The sequence below is a fragment of the Colletes latitarsis genome, chromosome 10 (genome assembly GCF_051014445.1).
Source record: "Colletes latitarsis isolate SP2378_abdomen chromosome 10, iyColLati1, whole genome shotgun sequence".
Classification (NCBI taxonomy): Eukaryota; Metazoa; Arthropoda; class Insecta; order Hymenoptera; family Colletidae; genus Colletes; species Colletes latitarsis.
In genome coordinates, this window is record NC_135143.1 from 30343635 (window position 1) to 30363038 (window position 19404).

General features: G+C 39.0%; 3 protein-coding genes and 1 long non-coding RNA gene across 4 annotated transcripts in view; all 4 read left to right on the forward strand.

Moving 5' to 3' along the window:
- Positions 1-73: 73 nt before the first annotated feature.
- LOC143346314 (protein Skeletor, isoforms B/C-like) lies at positions 74-3666 on the forward strand. Its single transcript, XM_076774308.1, has 13 exons — positions 74-150; positions 631-850; positions 927-1035; positions 1106-1344; positions 1423-1591; positions 1672-1783; positions 1856-1992; positions 2063-2198; positions 2271-2460; positions 2532-2632; positions 2713-2967; positions 3045-3152; positions 3224-3666. The coding sequence occupies exons 1-13, from the start codon at positions 75-77 to the stop codon at positions 3415-3417; spliced, it is 2046 nt and encodes a 681-aa protein (XP_076630423.1). The 5' UTR covers position 74; the 3' UTR covers positions 3418-3666.
- Positions 3667-5914: 2248 nt separating this feature from the next.
- Positions 5915-7831, forward strand: St2 (Sulfotransferase 2). The gene is made up of 6 exons (XM_076774311.1): positions 5915-6092; positions 6157-6253; positions 6326-6482; positions 7082-7202; positions 7265-7359; positions 7450-7831. The coding sequence occupies exons 1-6, from the start codon at positions 5951-5953 to the stop codon at positions 7771-7773; spliced, it is 936 nt and encodes a 311-aa protein (XP_076630426.1). The 5' UTR covers positions 5915-5950; the 3' UTR covers positions 7774-7831.
- Positions 7832-8199: 368 nt separating this feature from the next.
- Positions 8200-13016, forward strand: LOC143346315 (DDB1- and CUL4-associated factor 10 homolog). The gene is made up of 5 exons (XM_076774309.1): positions 8200-8953; positions 9038-9151; positions 9217-9586; positions 9665-9880; positions 9961-13016. The coding sequence occupies exons 1-5, from the start codon at positions 8757-8759 to the stop codon at positions 11029-11031; spliced, it is 1968 nt and encodes a 655-aa protein (XP_076630424.1). The 5' UTR covers positions 8200-8756; the 3' UTR covers positions 11032-13016.
- Positions 13017-15792: 2776 nt separating this feature from the next.
- The window catches only part of LOC143346427 (uncharacterized), a 122882-nt gene continuing 119270 nt past the window's right edge, over positions 15793-19404 (forward strand). Inside the window, exon 1 of the long non-coding RNA XR_013080420.1 lies at positions 15793-15847. This is a non-coding gene — a long non-coding RNA (uncharacterized LOC143346427). The remainder of the gene's footprint in view (positions 15848-19404) is intronic.

Sequence of the window (19404 nt, forward strand, 5' to 3'; positions counted from 1 at the left end):
ACGAACGGAACCGAAGTCGAACCGTTTGGAAACAATTTCGCAAGTGTTCTCGACGACCGAAGGAAGATGAAGCGATGGCAGATGTTACTAGGAGGTGGATAACGCGTGTTTTCGTGACGGTTTTGGCATGTGTTCTGTTCTCTGACCACGGTAAGTTTTTCTGGAGCATTCGACCCACGAGAAAGTATCGTACAATGTTTCTTTGCTCGGCGTTCGAGTCTTGTACGCATCAGGAGTTATTGCGGCTAGTTTTTAGCGATTTATAAATCATCGAATGCATCGATATTACACTTAATTCGTAACAATATATTTATCAGACATATGATCGACACGCCTATTGAATATGTAGACGTTTTGGTGATTCAGTTATTCGACCGTTAACGACAGAACGGTACATTCGTCTAGAATTAAACGGGAATTCTACGCAGGAATGCAGTTAGAATGCAGGAACGGTGATATCTGGTTCTCGCGCTCGGTCTCGTTTTTTTCCTTTTCCGATCGTGATACGGAACAAAGAACTCCTGACTCGCAATTCACGACTCGACCACGGCTGTAGCTGGATTCGACAATTTCTAACAACCACAAAGACACAAAAATATAAATAAAGGCATAAATCACGATGATCGATAGGTACCGCCGAACAGGACGGCGAAGAGTACAAGGGCAAGTACCTGGGAAAGCTGAACGCGTATCATCATCAAGTTTCTGGCGACGTTTACGTGGTCGACGAATATACGTTGCTGCTGACGTCCTTCAGCTACGATGGCAACGGGGCCGACACCTTCTTCTGGGCTGGCGCATCCAATCGACCAGGTCCTCAGGGTTTCATTGTTCCAGACGAGTGGGGCAAGTCAGTTCGCTTTGGTAAAATAGCACAGAACAAGCTCTTTAATTCTCATAGACTAAAATGTATATCTCTGTTCCAGAACGAACATTCTCGATCGGTATTTCAACAAAGACTTTACTCTCACGTTACCGGACAATAAGAAAGTAACGGACATCAAATGGTTCGCTGTTTACGACCTGGGAAGTCAGGTACTGCGTAACGATATTTTTTTTTTTAACTTTTTAATGTAGAAGAAAGTTTATCGTTCATTTGTTACAGAATACGTTCGGTGACGTGTACATTCCCGAGGAGTTTGACCCACCCACGCCTCAGAAGATCTCCCAATTAACGAAACGATCGCACGGGGTATCCTCCGAATCTATCGTGATCGTGGACTCGAAGACAATAAAAATACCAGAATTCACGTACGATGGCCAGGGAACGGACACGTACTTTTGGGTGGGACTTGGCCCGCAGCCTTCCAGCAAAGGGATCAAAGTTCCCGACGAGTATGGCTAGTGAGTACAGAGTAACCCGAAAAATTGAATCACGTTAAAGTTTACAAGAGCAACGAATTTCTTTTCGTGCACCATCAGTCTGGATCCGATTCGCGTGTACGAAGGAGAAGATATACTCATTCAACTGCCAGGAGACATGACAGTTTTCAACATCGATTGGTTGAGCGTGTTCGACGTGAAAAGTAAATCGAATTACGGTTCCGTTATCATTCCGGACGGTCTGAACGTGCCGCCTTCCCTCGTAAAAGTAACAAATCGTTTCAATCTCTTATTATCGCTTACACGGTTAGAACCGGAAGTACTATTGTACAATCAATCAAAGTACAGGTGATCAAGCACACGCAGACTCTGCCGAATTGCATCCAACTCCATAAAAAGTTCCAAGTCAGCTGGGAGATCTTTGGTCCTCAGATCACTGTCCAGCTAGCTGGTCAAGTCGGTGAGTGTAGTCCGGTATTTCGTTTTACTTTTTAACGTCGCTATTAATATTGTACGATAAAACGATTCTCAGACGAAAACGAGTATATGTCGTTCGGTCTGTCCGGCTCGGAAACATCCAGCCAGATGGAAGGTGCGGACGTTGTGGTAGCTTACATGGATGGGACCAGAGGCTACGCGCGAGATTACAACATCACCGCGAAAGCACCGGTACGTAAATGCAAATGATGTTTAATACAAGTTTGTAGCTGGCATAATTCTTCCCTTGGTTCACGAACAGTGCGGAAAAGTTCTCGGTCAGTATAGAGGAGTCTGCAGGGATGAACTGTTCGGTGGTTTAGACAACAATCAATTGTACACCGCTGTAAGAGAAGATGGGATCAACGTCATCACCTACAGACGTACGCTCAACTCGTGTAAGTGAACGGTTTATATTTCAAGAAATAAAAGCGTAAAGATGAATTGTATCGAGTATTTTATATTCACAGCCGATCCAGGAGACAAAGAGTATCCCACGGATCGACCAGTTTACGTGGTATGGTCTTTAGGCAGATTGGATAAAAATAAAGAACCAACCTTTCACGACTTGTATCCCAAAAGCAACTTGAAGGTGGAATTAGTCCGTCAGGAACCAGAGAACACGTGCATGGACTTTACGGAGAATAATCAAAAGTTGATGTGAGTAACAGAAGCAATGGTTTTTAATCTAACTATATTGTTATTCCTTCATCCTGATGTTCCTTTGTCAGAGAACCTTGGGAGAAGGCGGAAATATTTGACAGAAGTATCCGAACCTTCAAGGCCACGATTGGTCCGGCTGGAGGGAAAAAGGGTTATCAAGGAATGACAGGTACTGTAACGACGATAGAAAAGATTAATCGGTGATACAAATAGCATAATAGTATATAAATAGAATCCTACATTCCGTAGGACAAACGTCCACGGGTTTGGCATGGTACATCCAGGGTCAACTCGTGCCAGAATTATACCTTCGTCGAGGATTGACTTACAATTTCCACGTTCACGGTGGGAACAATCCTCACAGCCCAAACTTGTATCATCCGTTGATTATAACCGACGAACCACACGGTGGATACGATAGGCTCAGCGATGCTGCACAGAGTAGAGTCAGAGTACTCGCCGGTGTTGAATTCACCAGACGAGGTCAACCAAGACCAACCGCAGGTTTGTAGAACAGCCTATCGAATCGTGATCCGTTAAAATGAAAAAGGAATTACTATTAAATCGAGCAACGTTTACAGTTGGTCCGCTTTGCTTGAGTAAACACAATGGACGAGATAGAAGATTGGACGATGACTTTCCAACGTTTAAACATTTCAACAGAACACTGACGTATGTGTGCGAACCAGGCAAGTAGATTATCTCGTTACAAATTTTCAAGTTTGTTCAAAATGTTCAAACGTTACAATTGTTTTAATAGGGGAAGGTGGAGTCTTGGAAGTTACACCGAACTCCACGTGGCCGGACATTGTTTATTATAATTCGTTTACTCACGCGAACATGGGCTGGAAAATACACGTGGTGGATGCATACTTGAGGAACGTCGCTGTCACGCGAAAGTTGTCGTTGCTCGCGGGAATGATGGCTGTGTTTTTTCGTTTGTTACAAAATTAGATATAAGTTAATGCAATTAGTCGCTCTTCCTCGCTTTGTGAATATAAACTGACTGAGAAAAAAAGAGTTTAATCACGATAACGTAGAGTACTTAGTTCCTGAGGACCTGATCGAAAACGAAGAGTAATCGACGTACGTGGAATTAAATGTTAACATCATTAAGTATCCATAAACGAAACTATTGGATACTATCTGCATGAGATTACAAAATTATTCCATTTTTTCTATTTAATAATGACACTTTTAAATGTTGAACTTATGAATGTGCATTTTTTTAATTAAAAAACAAAAGTACTAATATCTTCTGTTTAATAGTTCGTTTTTATAGCACCCTGAAAATCCACACAATTTTAGCTAGTTAACTGTAGTACATCTCCTTAATTTCATTCATCCCATAAATGAATTTAGTTCTCAAATATGAATTATATAAGATTGTGTATTATTAAAATCTTATATAATTCGTAAAGTTTACTTTGTTTGTTTCATTCCAAGATATTATCTGTATTAGAGGTTGCCCTGCAACATCTGGTATGTCTAAGCATGCTCCATAGTTTAATAACAATTTTATCAAATGTGCTAACCAAGAAATAATAAGACTTTATATTCTTTATAATCGTATGATGAAATTAAATTTAAATAATTAATATTTTACATGCTCTATATTTATTATTTACAGATTTTTACCTAAGACTAATGCCAAAATATATAGGACTGCTGCTAGTACGGATTAAGCAGGTTCTATGAAATTTACTTTAGAAACACAGGGATGTAAAAGCTTATCTTTAAATACTGTGGCATTAGAATTTTATTTAATTAGTTCCCAATCTAGATTTTGTCGTTTCTATTAGTAAATAAATAAGATGTATCGTACATTTCATGATTTCTAGGTAATTATTTTGATGTAATGTATGAACTAGATGTATGTGCAGAGAAATAAACATATTAAATGAAATAAGAATAGAAACAATTATACAAGTTCTGTTGACATCAGCCCTATGAAACATCAAACATTTAACTGGAAGTTGACCAGAAACTGTTGCATATCATAATAGAGTAACATAATGTATAGGTTGACTGTTATTGATCTCATATTTTTTGAAATCTGAAGAAAAAATCTAAATAGTATATTCATGTTGTGTCTCATTGTTGACCAATATAAATTATGACACCCTTCTTGTTTATACCTTTGTATCTTTTTTCCAACAAAACAAAAGAATCAAGTTGGTTAATTTTGATGCTTAGAAAATAAAATAAATTAGTGCCTCTTCTTCGTAGGGTATTATAATCGGAAAGATTCTGACGTGTATGCGAAAGGTATTGAAGAGAAAGACATTGTAGGAATAAAATTCATTACCATTGAAATGACGAATGAGATGCAAAGTGGACAACACACGATGTGTATCATAACCAGGGGATTCGTAAGAATTGGGCAGAACGGTTCGAGTATTTAAATTGTTAAAAGGCAAACTTTCTTACGGCATAAATGTCGGTCGACCAAAAATTAATACGAATGGTAGAAAACAATCGATGAACCGTATCATTAGAATTCAAGTTGTTACGTGACGTACCTATTGGCGTAGGAGCAAACAAAGTTTGATTTTAAATTTCGAATTACGTCCTTACAATCTATCATAGAAGTATATTTGCTTTCGTTCCGAATTCGAAAAAATAACGGTAAAATTGTGTCGTGTAAGTTTGTTACGTGATTTCTATCGATGTGAGTATCGAATTGGTTTTTTCCTTGGATAGAATGCATCAACTTTCTCCGAAAGTGAAATCTCACCGAACGAGAAAGTTAATAACATTGAAATATTATAATTTGTAAATGTATGATAAACACTCCGTGACTGTCGCCACACTTATGAATTGCGTACCATGAATCATAGGCGGTCGAAACATTTATGGAACTTTTCTAATAGGTTCCGTTATAAATTGGAATAAATTTTAATAAATCCTGAATTACGTGGATTATGTTGTTCGAACTATTAAAAAAAAAATAATTATATACAGTGATGGAATGCTGTAAGCTTTCTTCGTTTAGAAAGTTGCTCAATTTAACCCAGATCTAATCCAGGCTAGAGAAAAAAATCTATCTTATAATTTCTCGTAATGGAATACAACGAACTAAATCAATGTTAGTTGATTCTTTCGTTAATGTACATGTACATACATGTACATCGAACGATGTACGTGAATAAAACGTTATAAACGTATATGTACGTTTACACAGTAAGATTCAGGAACTGAAAGTTGCTTTGACTAAAAAAGGAAAAAGTGTTGAATTGTGTTCGTGGCGAAGAGACGAGATTAAGTTCGTGGACATCATTTAGTCGCTGGCTATAGCCGCAACAGCATCTCATCCGACGCTGAAAATCTTCAAACATTAAGTGAGTGATCGTTTGACACAATCGTACGAATACGTGCAAACTGTTACGCTCATTCTCGCACGTACAAATAATAATTATTCGCAGTGGATAAAAAACCAATTAATTTCGCTACCATCGAGGGTGATGTGGGAGCAAGACTGGACAAGATGTTCGGCGTGAAATCCAGTTTCTTGAGGGTGGAACCGAGCCATTGTTTATTGCCACCCCATTTCGTCTTTTACGGAACGAAGATACGGGACATGGAAATTTATGAGGACGACGTGTGGATGGTTTCGTATCCGAGAACTGGTAAATTCCATTGTTTTGTGCTTTTATGTATTCTCGAATATTTATTCTTGTTTACGAATCGTAGGCAGCCATTGGGCACAGGAGATGGTGTGGTGCATTGGGAACGATTTCGATTTCGAAAACGCGCGAACTTTACTAGTCGTACGTAATCCGTTACTCGAGTGAGTTTCAATTTAACAATTGCAAATAAACATCTTTTAATCGTAAAGATAATAACTTGAAACGTTGTTCAGGGCCTCGTGTCTGATGGTCTCAGGAGATTATGTTGAATGGTTCGCGAAGCTGGGCGATTCGGTCGAGAACGTTGCAAAGATGCCACGAACAAGATATGTCAAGTCTCATCTCCCTTTGGACTTGTTGCCACAGCAAATCCACGAAAAGAAACCAAAAGTACGGGGAAAATTTTAATGGGAGATCTTAGAGACCAAAATAAGACGAAAATCAAGAATACCAATTTGTCGATTTAGGCTTCGTTAAAAAGTTATTAATGTTTGAAGTTCCCGTTGTAGAACGGCAATCTGCAAACACTGCCATTCTTCCACGGGAAGAAGGCCCAGCGTGTTTACATCCCCACTCCTGTTGCAGTCCGCTGACTCACAGTATTGGTCGAAAACGGTAACGAAGATCGGTGACAGCCAATCAGCGAATTGCAGCAAGAGTGGGGATGTAAACACGCTGTGATCCTAGTGGTTCTCATTCACAAAACTGTAAGACTGTCGATACGCCAGTAAATAGAGTTTCTCATGCTGCGTGAGAACCACTATCGCATGCGCACAGCTGTTCGCAGATTGTCGTTATACAAGCGAAACTTTAAACGTTAATAACTTTTTAATGAAGCCTCCATCAAAAAATTGGTATTCTTAATTTTCGTCTTATTTTGGCCTCTAGAATCACCCATTAAAATTTTTCCCAGAGGTGATCGAACACCTGTATAGTAAGAGAAAGTACATAGTTATCATATAATTACGTTAACGGCGTGAACGTTTCAGATCATCTACGTCGCTAGGAATCCAAAGGACACTTGTGTCAGCTTTTATCATTTCTGTAGGATGTTCCACAATATCACGGGTAGCTTCGAGGATTTTGCTGAATTGTTCCTCGAGGACAGTGGTACGTATAAAATTGCGCGTTACATTATATTTCTTTAGTTTTTAACATTATTATTATTTAAGCACCGATGTGTCCGTTTTGGAATCACGTGCTACAGTTTTGGGCGATGAGAAACAACGATAACGTACTGTTTCTAACATACGAGGAAATGAAAAAGGTAAAGTAGAGCTTTCCGTGGAATTTCGTTGGCGAAGAATAATTGGGTTATTTTAAATAATTATTTAGAATAATTCGAAATATTTGTTAGAATCAAACGGCGGTGATCAAGAAAACGGCGAAATTCTTAGGGAAAAACGTGACGGACGAGCAAATCACCGATCTCAGTGAACACCTGAAATTCTCAAAAATGGCGGCAAATCCTGCCATAAACTTGGAGCACATTTTGCCGAAAAAAAATGTTTCGGAAGACGAGAAGTTTATAAGGAAAGGCAAAGTCGGTGATTGGAAAAATTATATGTCCGAGGAATTGTCACAAAGGTTCGACGAGTGGACTGAGAAGCATCTACGTAACAGTGGTTGTGACTTTGACAGAGAGATAATCTCTTACGATGAAAAAAGATCCGTCAATTAAAATGTATATAGCTATTGACAATAGACTTTGCACGGGATCCATATGTAAGATAATTGTTACCGCATTAGTCATTATCAATCTATTACAAATGTATCATTAAACTTGTACGTGTACACGCGTTCTTATTGTATATACGTATCTTTGTTAAAAAAAATATATTAGAAGGGTGACAAGGTGAATCCATAACGTATCCTTAGTGACTGCGAATTAGCGCCACTTATTTCTTTATTAAGGCTACTGGTTGGACACGTTCCTACATAGTATAAGACCGGTTTCCTATTAATGAGCAATGATCCTTAGTCATTTAGATTCCTATGTACAATTCTAGATAATCTGAGATTATCTATAGAATGAAACTGTGTTTAGATTATCTGCAAGAGTTTCTACGTCGCGAATCTACTTGTTCATGAGTACTAGGTTCGAGGTTCGCGCCGAATTTTCGCATTCAACGTTTCCACGCGCACGACGTTGTATGTCAAGTAAAGATGGCGTTGAGTTGTGTTGTGTCAGGTGTTTAAAGTTCCTTTAAAATCCCGTTGGAATCTGACATTCCACACGGCCGTGACACTTTGCTCTGTTATTTGCACTGCTCTTGGCCTTATCGAAGATCATTAAGTGAAAAAAAGAAGCAGTGGTGTCAGGAGTCACGTGTAATATCGCTCACTAGTAGCATTTCTGGGCTTAACCTTAGCTTTCTCAATGCTAAATGATTCTTTTTCGGATAGCCATAAAATTTTGAAGAATCAACGTTGATGCTGTTTAATTCGTTAAAGAAAAGATTGTGAAGTTTTATTGATCGATCCAGATTCACTATCAACAACGATCGTTCGTATTGTATAACAAAAGGGACGACTACACAAAGCTTCATGAATTTCATTTTCGAATACCGTCCTTCCGAGTTTCGTTCATAAATTGGTAAAACATCGTTCATAAGGTGTCGAATATATTGGGTTGAATGCTGGTAAAATTCACACCTGGGTGAAATGCCTAAAATAAAAACCAGGCAACCAAACAGTTTGTGGTTAAGGCAACGCGAATTAGGCATAAAGTTTCCTCTGGGACATGCCGATCGCTTTCACAAAACTCTTTATTCTTCGATTCAGCCTGTTGCTTCGTGGGATCATGCATTGTCTACCGATCCTCATGGAGGAGTTTTTAACCTAGAATACTCACCTGATGGGTTAGTTTGTATAAGTTGCTGGTTCTTTGATTTTATTTAAATATTATACCTGTTACTAACACGTGTATTTTTGTTGTTTTGCAGTTCCCTACTGTTAGCAGCATGCGAGAGGAAGACCATTTTAATGTTTGATCCCTTGACAAGGAGATTAATCCAGGCGATAGAAAATGCTCACAATGATTGTGTCAATTGTGTCAGGTATGTATAAAGTACTTACAAACAGCATTTTATTAACGTTTAATTCTAATTTTCTTCTGCAATAGATTTTTGGATCAAAGTATATTCGCAACATGTTCGGATGATAGTACAGTTGCTCTTTGGGATGCTAGAAATTTAAAGCATAGAATGAGAAAACTTTATGGACATTCAAATTGGGTTAAGAATATAGAATACAGTCCTAAAGATAGTTTATTACTTACAAGCGGATTCGACGGTAGCATATACACTTGGGACCTTAATACTTTTACTGAAAATAGTATTTTATCTAATCGTGTGTTTCATACAAATGGACTGATGCGAACTAGATTAAACCCAGATGCTAGCAAGATGTTAATGAGTACCACTTCTGGGTACCTCATTATTATACACAATCTTAAATTAAGAACATTATCTCAAGACCTAGCAGGATTTAGAGTGCGTTCAGTTTTCAAGTTAAACGATTTATATTTTTTTATATGCGTCGCGTGAAATAACAGTTGATTTTTATTCCAGCCAAATATGTACCGATTGATGCAATCGTCCCAAACAACAATACCAAATTTGGAGAATTTCACGCATCTCTTTTCCCAATCTCGTATATACAATAGAGTAGAATTTGTAACAGATTTCCCTGTTGGCGACAATGCAGACATAATATCGAGTTTGCAAGTGCATCCTCAGGGTTGGTGCGCTTTGTCTAGAAATGTTAGTAACGGGGAAGAGTCTGAGGTTAGTTTCAATGTGATCATTGACGCGATACGTTCTGTTTCTCGTATGTTTTTCCAATGTGTCTTGATTATTCGTTACAGTGGACCTGTGTACACGATATACAAGAGCGTGACGTGTCCAGTTCAGAGGATGAGACAAAAGAAGGGGAAGAAATGACGACCCAGTTCGACGATGTGATCGTCCACGGATTTGAAGATTTTCAACAACCGCAACCCTCACGTTCAGGTATAACATCCCCGTCCTTAATAGAAAGTTCAAATCGCGTCAGAGTAGTTCACACCATGTCTGACGGGAGATCGAATTCGCTCGGATCGTCGGATAATGGGCAAGCTACCAGGCCCTCGAGAACCGGTTGGCAATCGACGTTTCGCAGAGCGTCACTGTCACAATCGAGGAACTCGCGTTCAGATAGAAACGCGACAAGAGCGAGTCTCGGCGCAGTCGAGATCAGTTCGAGTTCCGGGTCATCCAACTCTCGAGTGAGCGCGGACAGAGACGATGCCAGGCAAGAAGACGTGCATTATGTCAGCGAGAACGAAAACATGCTCGACGACAGGTCTCCGAGACCACACTCTCATCTGAACTACTTAAGACAGCGTAATAGGATCGACAATTTCTCTACGGGTAACATAGAATTGCACGTGAGCACAACGGACATCTGGGAGGCGCACGTGGCGATCAGGGAGGCTAGGCTTAGAAGGGAAAGGGATTGGCTTTCTAGATCGAGCAACAATACAGTGGTCATTATCGGTGATAGGACCAGGGTTCAAAATCAGAACAGACAGATTCAGCAAACGATGTACGCCATCCCAAGGAATCCTATGATTCACCAAAATACACCTAGGTTAACGCATTACATAGAGGAGCCGAACGTGGGCCCTGGTTACATCAAAGAATTGTGTTTCTCCGCCGATGGTCGATTGATATGTTCGCCGTTCGGGTACGGTGTACGATTGTTGGCATTTTCCAGCGACTGTTCGGAGTTATCAAATTGTGTACCTCCCTTTAACGAATCCGTGCAGCTGCACGAGCTGGCGACAAACGTCAGCCACTCTGGAATCGTGGTTAGTACGAAATTTTCTCCAAGGCATTGTTTACTCGTGTCTGGCTGCCTTAGGGGAAAGATAGTTTGGCACGAGCCAGTAATTTAGAAACATCGATTCGATTTTGCGATATAGAGTCCTTTTTTTAGGACACAAGTCTCTATGATATATTGTATATACATATATGTATACATACATATATTTGCCGTTTTTGTTTTCGTTTCTTTTTTTTTTTTTTTATATAAGATCGATAGCATGCAGTTAAAATTTTTCCTAAGTATATACTTTTTGATAAATCTTGTTTCTTTTGTAGCATATCTTGTTGAAAGTATGATTCATCAGGAATCCGATATTTTATATGTATAATAAGCTAGATCTTTTCGTCAAAGTATCGTACGACCACGCGTCGATATTTTTACTCGAGGTACAAAAGAAATACGGTGAAACCAAACGTAGAAATAATTTTTTCAGAATTATGTTTCAATGATGATTAAAAAAAAAAACCACCAACAATCATGAAGCTATTTTAAGTACCATTTAACGAGAGGATTATTCATCTTGCATGTTTCAAGCTGCGATCGCGGAAGAATTTTTTTTTTTTTACGAAGGTTAGAAGATATTCGTATTCAATGTGAAATATCTCGATAACAATTTTATGGCAGAGTACTTCTTTTTTGTATCACTATGGAGCACAATGAGCAAGCAGTTATTTTAACCTGTATCTCAGAAACATTCCTACAACAGAATTGTAAATACTTTCGTAGAACGATCGTGCTGTTGTTTGCGAATTGGAATTATAATATTTCGTATAACCTACATACGCAGCTGAGACTAACTTGCTTCCATTTGTCTTCAATTAGTTCTTTCGACCGATCACGCTTTATTTTGCAAAGTTTCGACCAACGATCATAAAGGAGTAGATTTAAGAGAAGGAGTAACAATAGTTCAAAGTCGTTCTCCGTTCGTATCATTTCTAATAGTCGTTTGTCGCGAATTTAGAGATAAATAACGAACGATGAAACGATCATTGAAAAAAAAGAATTCAACCTTGTCGAAGAACGTATCCTTGGGCGTAATCGTTAGTATTAAATGTATTAGCCGCGTAATCGCGTGACTAGTTGTAAGCACGATAATTCAACGTAATCGAATTCGCATTGTTGACTTGCCGTTAATCGATGCGACTCGAAACTTTGCTGGCAATAAATCGTTTCGGTGACACGAATCTCGAACATGGAAAAAAGGAAGGAACATGGTAAGAAACAAAGTACAGACGCTTTTAATTCGAGTAACGAAAACACTGTTGCATATAGGGTCGACAAATTCAATGCAAATAGAAGAGAATAATCGTTAGGAGGAAATGAGCAGCAATGTATATTCAAGTGTGTAGTTTCTTTTCTTCCTAATAGTCGTTCGCGGACCCAAGACACGTCAGTTATCCGAGCAAATTTCTAAACGTTAAGGGCGGGAACAAATCCTATAACATATGTAAATATATCGTCGACTTAGATACGTGTAATAACAAAAAATACGACGACGTCCGCGTTTGTGAGGATGCATCCACTTTCAGGCGAAGAGGATGAGTCATGAGTGAAGGTTGTGAAAGATTTGGGATGTCGTGCGATTGTTTATTGAAATGGTTTCAATTTATTTTTCGATCGAATGTTCAAACGTCATACCATTCCTATCGCGAGGAGAACCGAGCTACTTGCAAATCGAAAGCGTCAAGATTCATAATGCGAACTTTTTTAACGATCTTAAACGGTGTAAATTTCGTCGCGTACCGTCGATAAGGTTAGAATTACGAATGGTACGTCGATCTTGAATGCAAATGCGGATTCGTCAGCGTCTTCCTATTTCATCGTGGAACGTGCGATTGTTCACCCGATATCAGATTTATTCTTGATCACCGCCACTTCTAGTTGACAATTTTTTTTTTTTCTTTTTTTCGAAGTAATTAGCGACCGTCTGGATCGTCGCACGTACGCTCTTATATTATCACTATACGATCGTGTACAGTAGTTAGTGTGCTGATTGTTTTGTAAGATTTCTTTGTTTCTTTTTTTCTATACAATAAACTATTGCTTAACGTCCGACGTGTGCCCCCGCATTGAATTTCCCTATTGTCGTCGGCGATCGTTTAACATAGTTTCTGTGGATATTTACGCGTAGTTGACAAGGAAATTGACACTTACGTCGAAAATGGTCGCGCATGCTATACGAGTTAGTCACGATTCCCCTTTGTTTCAACAAGGAACTGCGTCGCGCCATTTCTGGAATTTCTTTCATCGTAGTTGCCTATTGGCCACAATTATTTTCGATGCTGTGTCTCTGTAAGTGACAGTGTTTGATCAGAGAATAACTGTTGGGTGATATCGCGTGTCTGACGAACTTGTACGATAAAGGGTTAATAACTCGTTAATAAATAGCTACAATACGCTCAATGCTCAATATTAGTCGATCTTTTGTTTTATTTAACTTTGTCATCGATCATAGAGTATAATAGAACTGTCGTGATACGCGGCCTGTAACCATTTTGTATACGTACATATATATAGCAAACATCAGCGCACTGATTTCTATACATATATAGAAATTGGTGGCTTTAAATAAACATACGCACACCTCCTTGTATCTTCATGTACTGACTCACCTTCGCGACTACGTTTTATCTAGCGGGTGTAATCTTAACGTTGATCTCCAGCAGATGGCGCTTCGATGGTACGAAAATTTTCTCCCAAAATACGTTTATGCATAGGGTTTTTTTAATTTCAAAATACCTCTTTGCGGTCATCAGAGTAATAATCTTTAATATATTCAACGAGTGACAAATTGAGGATCGATTTCAACAAAAACTTTGTCATATTTAGAAAAACGAATATCTTTGTAAACCTATCTCACGTCGCCAATTGTAAACAAATTTTACAATTTCCAATTTACACGGAAAGACAGATATATTTGCAGAAAATTCATAAAATTAAGTTTTCCCTATGAGTAGACTCTGTTAAATGTCATAATTTTAATATTTAACGTGAAAATGATGTTTCGTGAATTTACCACTCGACACGTTTATTCGAGACACTCGATACCAACAGATGGCGACACAAATTCCGATTTTCGTAACGTTTTACTTTGTGTAGCATTTTTTTAATCACAGAAGCTATCTTTTTACTCATAAAGAATTCTATATTTCAACCGATTTCTACGATGGATCGCAGGTTTTGTGATATAAGCGAAGCACATCGTTCTAGATTATTAAAGATAGATAGAGGCAGGTCGTCAACGAAACGGTCGTTCGATCAGAGTGCAGAAATGAAGTGTAATATACGATTATAATCCAACGTAAAACGCGCGTGTGGCTAATTATCGAAGATAAAAAAGCAGTTTATGTAATTGCGTCTCGTAATTACAGGCCGATACCGAGCGGATGATTCGATAACCTCATCGGCCGGTTTTAGTAATGTTAAGAATTTTTGCCCGGTCGAATTGCGGTTGAAATCGGAGCGGCTCGCATTCCAAGATGGTTTCAGTGGAACAGCGATGTGCGACCAGTGATATTAGCGATAATAAGAAGAGCAAAAAAAAGAAGAGATTTTAAAAGGCTCTTAAAAGGGAACGAGATCAAGGACCGAAGACACACACCTTCCGGCTGTTGATTGACACCGATTTATTTTACTTAGCCTCTCGTTCATGTTTCCGGAAATTCAATAGCTGGAGCAATCGCGGATAAATTTTTTAGCAGGTAGTTCAGTTTTTAATATCTCAAATTACGGTTTATTGATTCAATGTCTAACACATTCAGTTTAATTATTATCGATTTTTATGAATGAATTATTGACAAATTCTGATCAAGCATGAATTTTGCTTTTTAATTCCTTTTTTGCTCTTTCGATCTGCGATCATAAAACGTGAAGCTAATTTGAGGTTATAGCATCTCGAATAATTTTCGAATATTTGATATTTTTTTTGCGATATTGAATTTTAATCATAATATATAGTAGTCTAATGCTCGTCATTTTTACAAGCATTTCCTTTTAATGTTTATCCCGTTCGCGTCGATGTTGTAATTTCGCCATTAGAGTTTACACGACATCTGACGTCAGTAGTTGTAACTTCGGCAGAAATCGGAACCGTGTAAACGTAGTCATTAAGTGCTTCTATAACTTCAGATAATCGGCGTGCTGGTTCGAACCGCGTATCGATCGCTGTCGATATATCCTCCGACCCCTTCGTATAAATCCTAGACACTACCCCGAAGGATTCTAACTCAGAAGAATCGCGTCGTTTCGTTTGGCCAAGACAGTGTTTTGTGTGAGGTTGGGACAACGGCTGCAATAACAGTGTCGAGCTAAAAGTACGAAGAGAGTGTGGCGCCAAAGAGTACCCGAGGGCTCGGTAAGGTTAGCGACCTTGACGTACATGGTAAAGGACAGACCGTGCCGAGGGGCGCCCTTCGTGCATCCATCATTGCTATCCGGCAATCAGTGCCAAGCAACATTATCGGTCAATTTACCGTCACCGTGACCGGTCTCGCCACGTGAAAAAGCAAATCTCGTTACATCGTCCGTGGAAAACGTTCGTCGATATTCAGGCTGCGTTTGCTGCACGATCGGACACCGTAGCGTTTTCTGTCTATTACATTATGCTTGTAATGGCCGTGATTACACCATGACCATGCCGGGAAGCCTTTATTCCGACAAGTAATTCTCATTAATTTCTCACGAATCCACGATCGCGTTTTTGAAATCGTTTACCATTATGGCGTTCGTAGATTCTTCGTCGCTGTTTATAAAAGCGAGGTTATGAACGCTTACGCGATTTGTTTGTCGTTTTCTAGGTTAGAGGTTCACGTCGGGAATAAAAGCAGGGAGTTTGAGGTTGTTTTGCAGTTACCCTGATGTTACAAGTTTTCTGGACTGAAAGAAGCGTAAGTACATACAAATGCAAATACAAATACAGGGTGTTCGGCCATCCGTGGGACAAATTTTAATGGGGGATTCTAGAGGCCGAAATAAGACGAAAATCAAGAACACCAATTTGTCGATGGAGGCTTCGTTAAAAAGTTATTAACATATAATGCAAAAATTTCAAATCATACTAAAAAAATTATATTTAGTTACAGTGGGTAGTTACAGTCATTTTTGGTCATTAGACATACCCCCGAAATTTTACCCACTTTCTAGAAAAAAATTCGAGAAGGTGTGAAATTTTTCGACGAAAAAAAAAAATTTCAAATCGTTCTGAAAAAAATATTGTTAGCTGTGGGGGTCAATTACAATCATTTTTGGTGAATAGACATACCCCCGAAATTCTGCGCATTTTCGAGAAAAAAATTCAGAACGGGTAAAACTTTGAACGGCAATAACTTTTTAACGAAGCCTCCATCAACAAATTGGTATTCTTGATTTTCGTCTTATTTTGGCCTCTAGAATCTGCCATTAAAATTTTTCCCAGGAGTGGCCGAACACCCTATACATATTTCGAACGAACTGTGCTTAAATATGACTGAAAGTAATAAGTGTCAAGATACGTGACGCGATCGAAAGTAAACGCAAAGATTTATGAAACAAGTCGGCGCGTATCGTCGAATAGAGATGCAAAGGGACAAAATGACAGGAGACGTCGGTAAATACATCGCGGAGTCATTACTCGATGGAAAGAAAAGAGGACTTTCGAGATTGTCGTTCGCAAATTAATCTCGTATTAAATAATGCCGTTTGTTGGCTCTGTGAGGTGCTTTATAACATCGGCAGTCGTAACGTATAAATTACATGCACCGCGTTTATAACTTATACGGCCGAGGTATAAGTTATAAAGGCGTCGTACAGTCTATGAGTTATAACTGCCGCGATGGTAATTTATAAGTAACAACTGCCGAAGTTATAACGCCCGAGGTCTCGGAGACGTAGCTCCCCGAGACTCTTATATTCGTTCGCGACAGTTGCGAATCGAACGTAAATTTTGTGCTCGGGGGCGCGGGCGAGTTTTAAAGTCTTATGATATTTAGATATCTCGCGCGGGGCCGTTTATCAGTCGGTCAAGACAAGAAACTTAATTCCCTCTTCACAGTTCGTTCGCTTTAGCGTGACTTTTTAATGGAACAAGCGTATAACCTAACCTGCAAGCAAATAATAAAACTGACAGGCGATAACTTAATATGAAAGACTACCCAGTTAGTTTCTTACGATTTCTTTCGTTTTAGCAAATTGCTGGTAAAGCATATGTTTATCGGTTATACGTTTCGGTCGTGTGGTTTTTGAAATTATGTAAAAAATATATTTCGTAAGGAGGAGTAAATACACGTTTATAATTGACTTAATTACGTTCGAAGTAGGGAGAACGTAGAAAACGGAAAACATAAATTAGTCGATTGTTCGAAATCATTGCAGTAAAAGTAAAAGAAATTTTTAAATTCATTTACATCGATATTGAAAACTTGTAGGTGACTATAACCAATAACCGATTAGTAAAATATGATTACACAAACTTCATTACTTTAGAATTCATTGATAGTAAGATATTATCGAGATATTGCTTCTCTTAAAGAATTTCGTGAGTGTCATTTCTGAGTGAAGAAGACATAACCTAACCTAACATAGTAAACAGTAGCTTAGGATTGAAGTATATTTTATTTGTAAACCTGGTAGTTTACAATGTGTTATTCGAGCGTTTTTAGACCGTGAAGTGCCAATATATTTTTATCATTAGCATTAGTGGTTCCTGATTCTTCATTGTTTTTGCAACTGTGACTAGTGAAATGGTGTAAATCGGTTTCAAACGACTAATGCTTAATCTGATCCACGAGTAATTTTTAATAATGGCGTTGTCGTTAATAAAGCGATTACAATTGGATCAAAATTTGGCAAAGTGCTTAATGCCACTGACAAAGAGTGTCAGATGACGAGCGTGGCCAAGAAGTATGGTGGGGATAATCCTGCATCCTTGAACGACCACTTTGTGACTTTTACGTATCCGCTAGGGGGCTCCACGTGTCCAAGACTTATAATTTAGATATCAACTTGTATTTCAAATGCATTCTGTATCTTTTGGGTGAAACGCATAGACTGAAATTGAACTTATCAATAAATACGGACGAACGTCGATAACCCAAGTTAGAAAAACTGGGAAGTTCACGCGGTCGGACCTGTGCATGTGCATAAATCTCCGCGCGGTTCGGTGCATTCCTCCGGAGGCAGGCGCACGTGCGTTCGCACGCGTGTACTGCGAGAGACCTCCGTAGACATCAGCGATGGTACGAGAAACAGGGAATCCTGAGAAAGACGGGAAGACGACGAGGGGTGGGCGTGGGGGGGAACGGAGAGGAGAGCCCACGTGGAATATCCAGTGCAGCATGTAAAAGTCCGTTATGCTCGGGACGCGGTGTTAGCGTGGTGCATAGGCGCATATGCATTAGTATGGCGAACGCTATAAATAGATGTAGCAGACCGCAGAGATCCTAGCCACCCCGCCTCCTCTCGCGTATCAGAATGCACTTGGTAGCGCTGCGTCTCTTCTCGTTTCTGCAGAAGGGACCCAAACTTGCGGGACGGAGACTTTTCTACGAACGTCGAACGGTTCGTTGAATGAACCGTGCGTAAACTGAGCGCTTGAATAACTTAGAGGTTAGGATTTGTAACTGCTTTGCACGGTTCGTCTTGCATTTCGGTTCTCACGGTAAATCGTGTACGTACGATAAAGACGTTGAACGAAGTACAAGATAAAATACATTTTATGGAGATAAATGAATTTCAGGCTGTACAGGGTGTTCGGCCACCCCTGGGAAAAATTTTAATGGGCGATTCTAGAGGCCAAAATAAGACGAAAATTAAGAATACTAATTTGTCGATGAAGGCTTCGTTAAAAAGTTATTAACAATTAAATTCGAAAATTTTAAATCGATCTGGAAAAATTATTTTCGGTTGCGGGGGTCAAATTCAATCATTTTTGGTCATTACACATACCCCCAAAATCCCACGGACTTTTGAGAAAAAAATTCCTTACCGAAAATCTAATTAGGTGCCTAAATTTTTCGACGAAAAGAAAAAATTTCAAATCGTTCTGGAAAAATTATTTTCTGTTGTAGGGGTCAATTACAATCATTTTTGGTGAATAGACGTACCCCTGAAATCCTACCCACTTTCGAGAAAAAAATTCGAGAAGGTGTGAAATTTTCTCGACAAAATTAAAAAGTTTCAAATTGTTCCGGAAAAATTATTTTCTGTTGTAGGGGTGAATTACAATCATTTTTGGTGAATAGACCTACCCCCGAAATCCTACTCCATTTCTAGAAAAAAATTCAGTACGGGTGGAACTTTAAACGTCAATAACTTTTTAACGAAGCCTCCATCGACAAATTAGTATTCTTGAATTTCGTCTTATTTTGGCCTCTAGAATCTCCCATTAAAATGTTTCCCAGCGGTGGTCGACCACCCTGTATAAGTTTGAATGTCTAGAACGCCCTATAAAATTTTACTGCAACAAAAT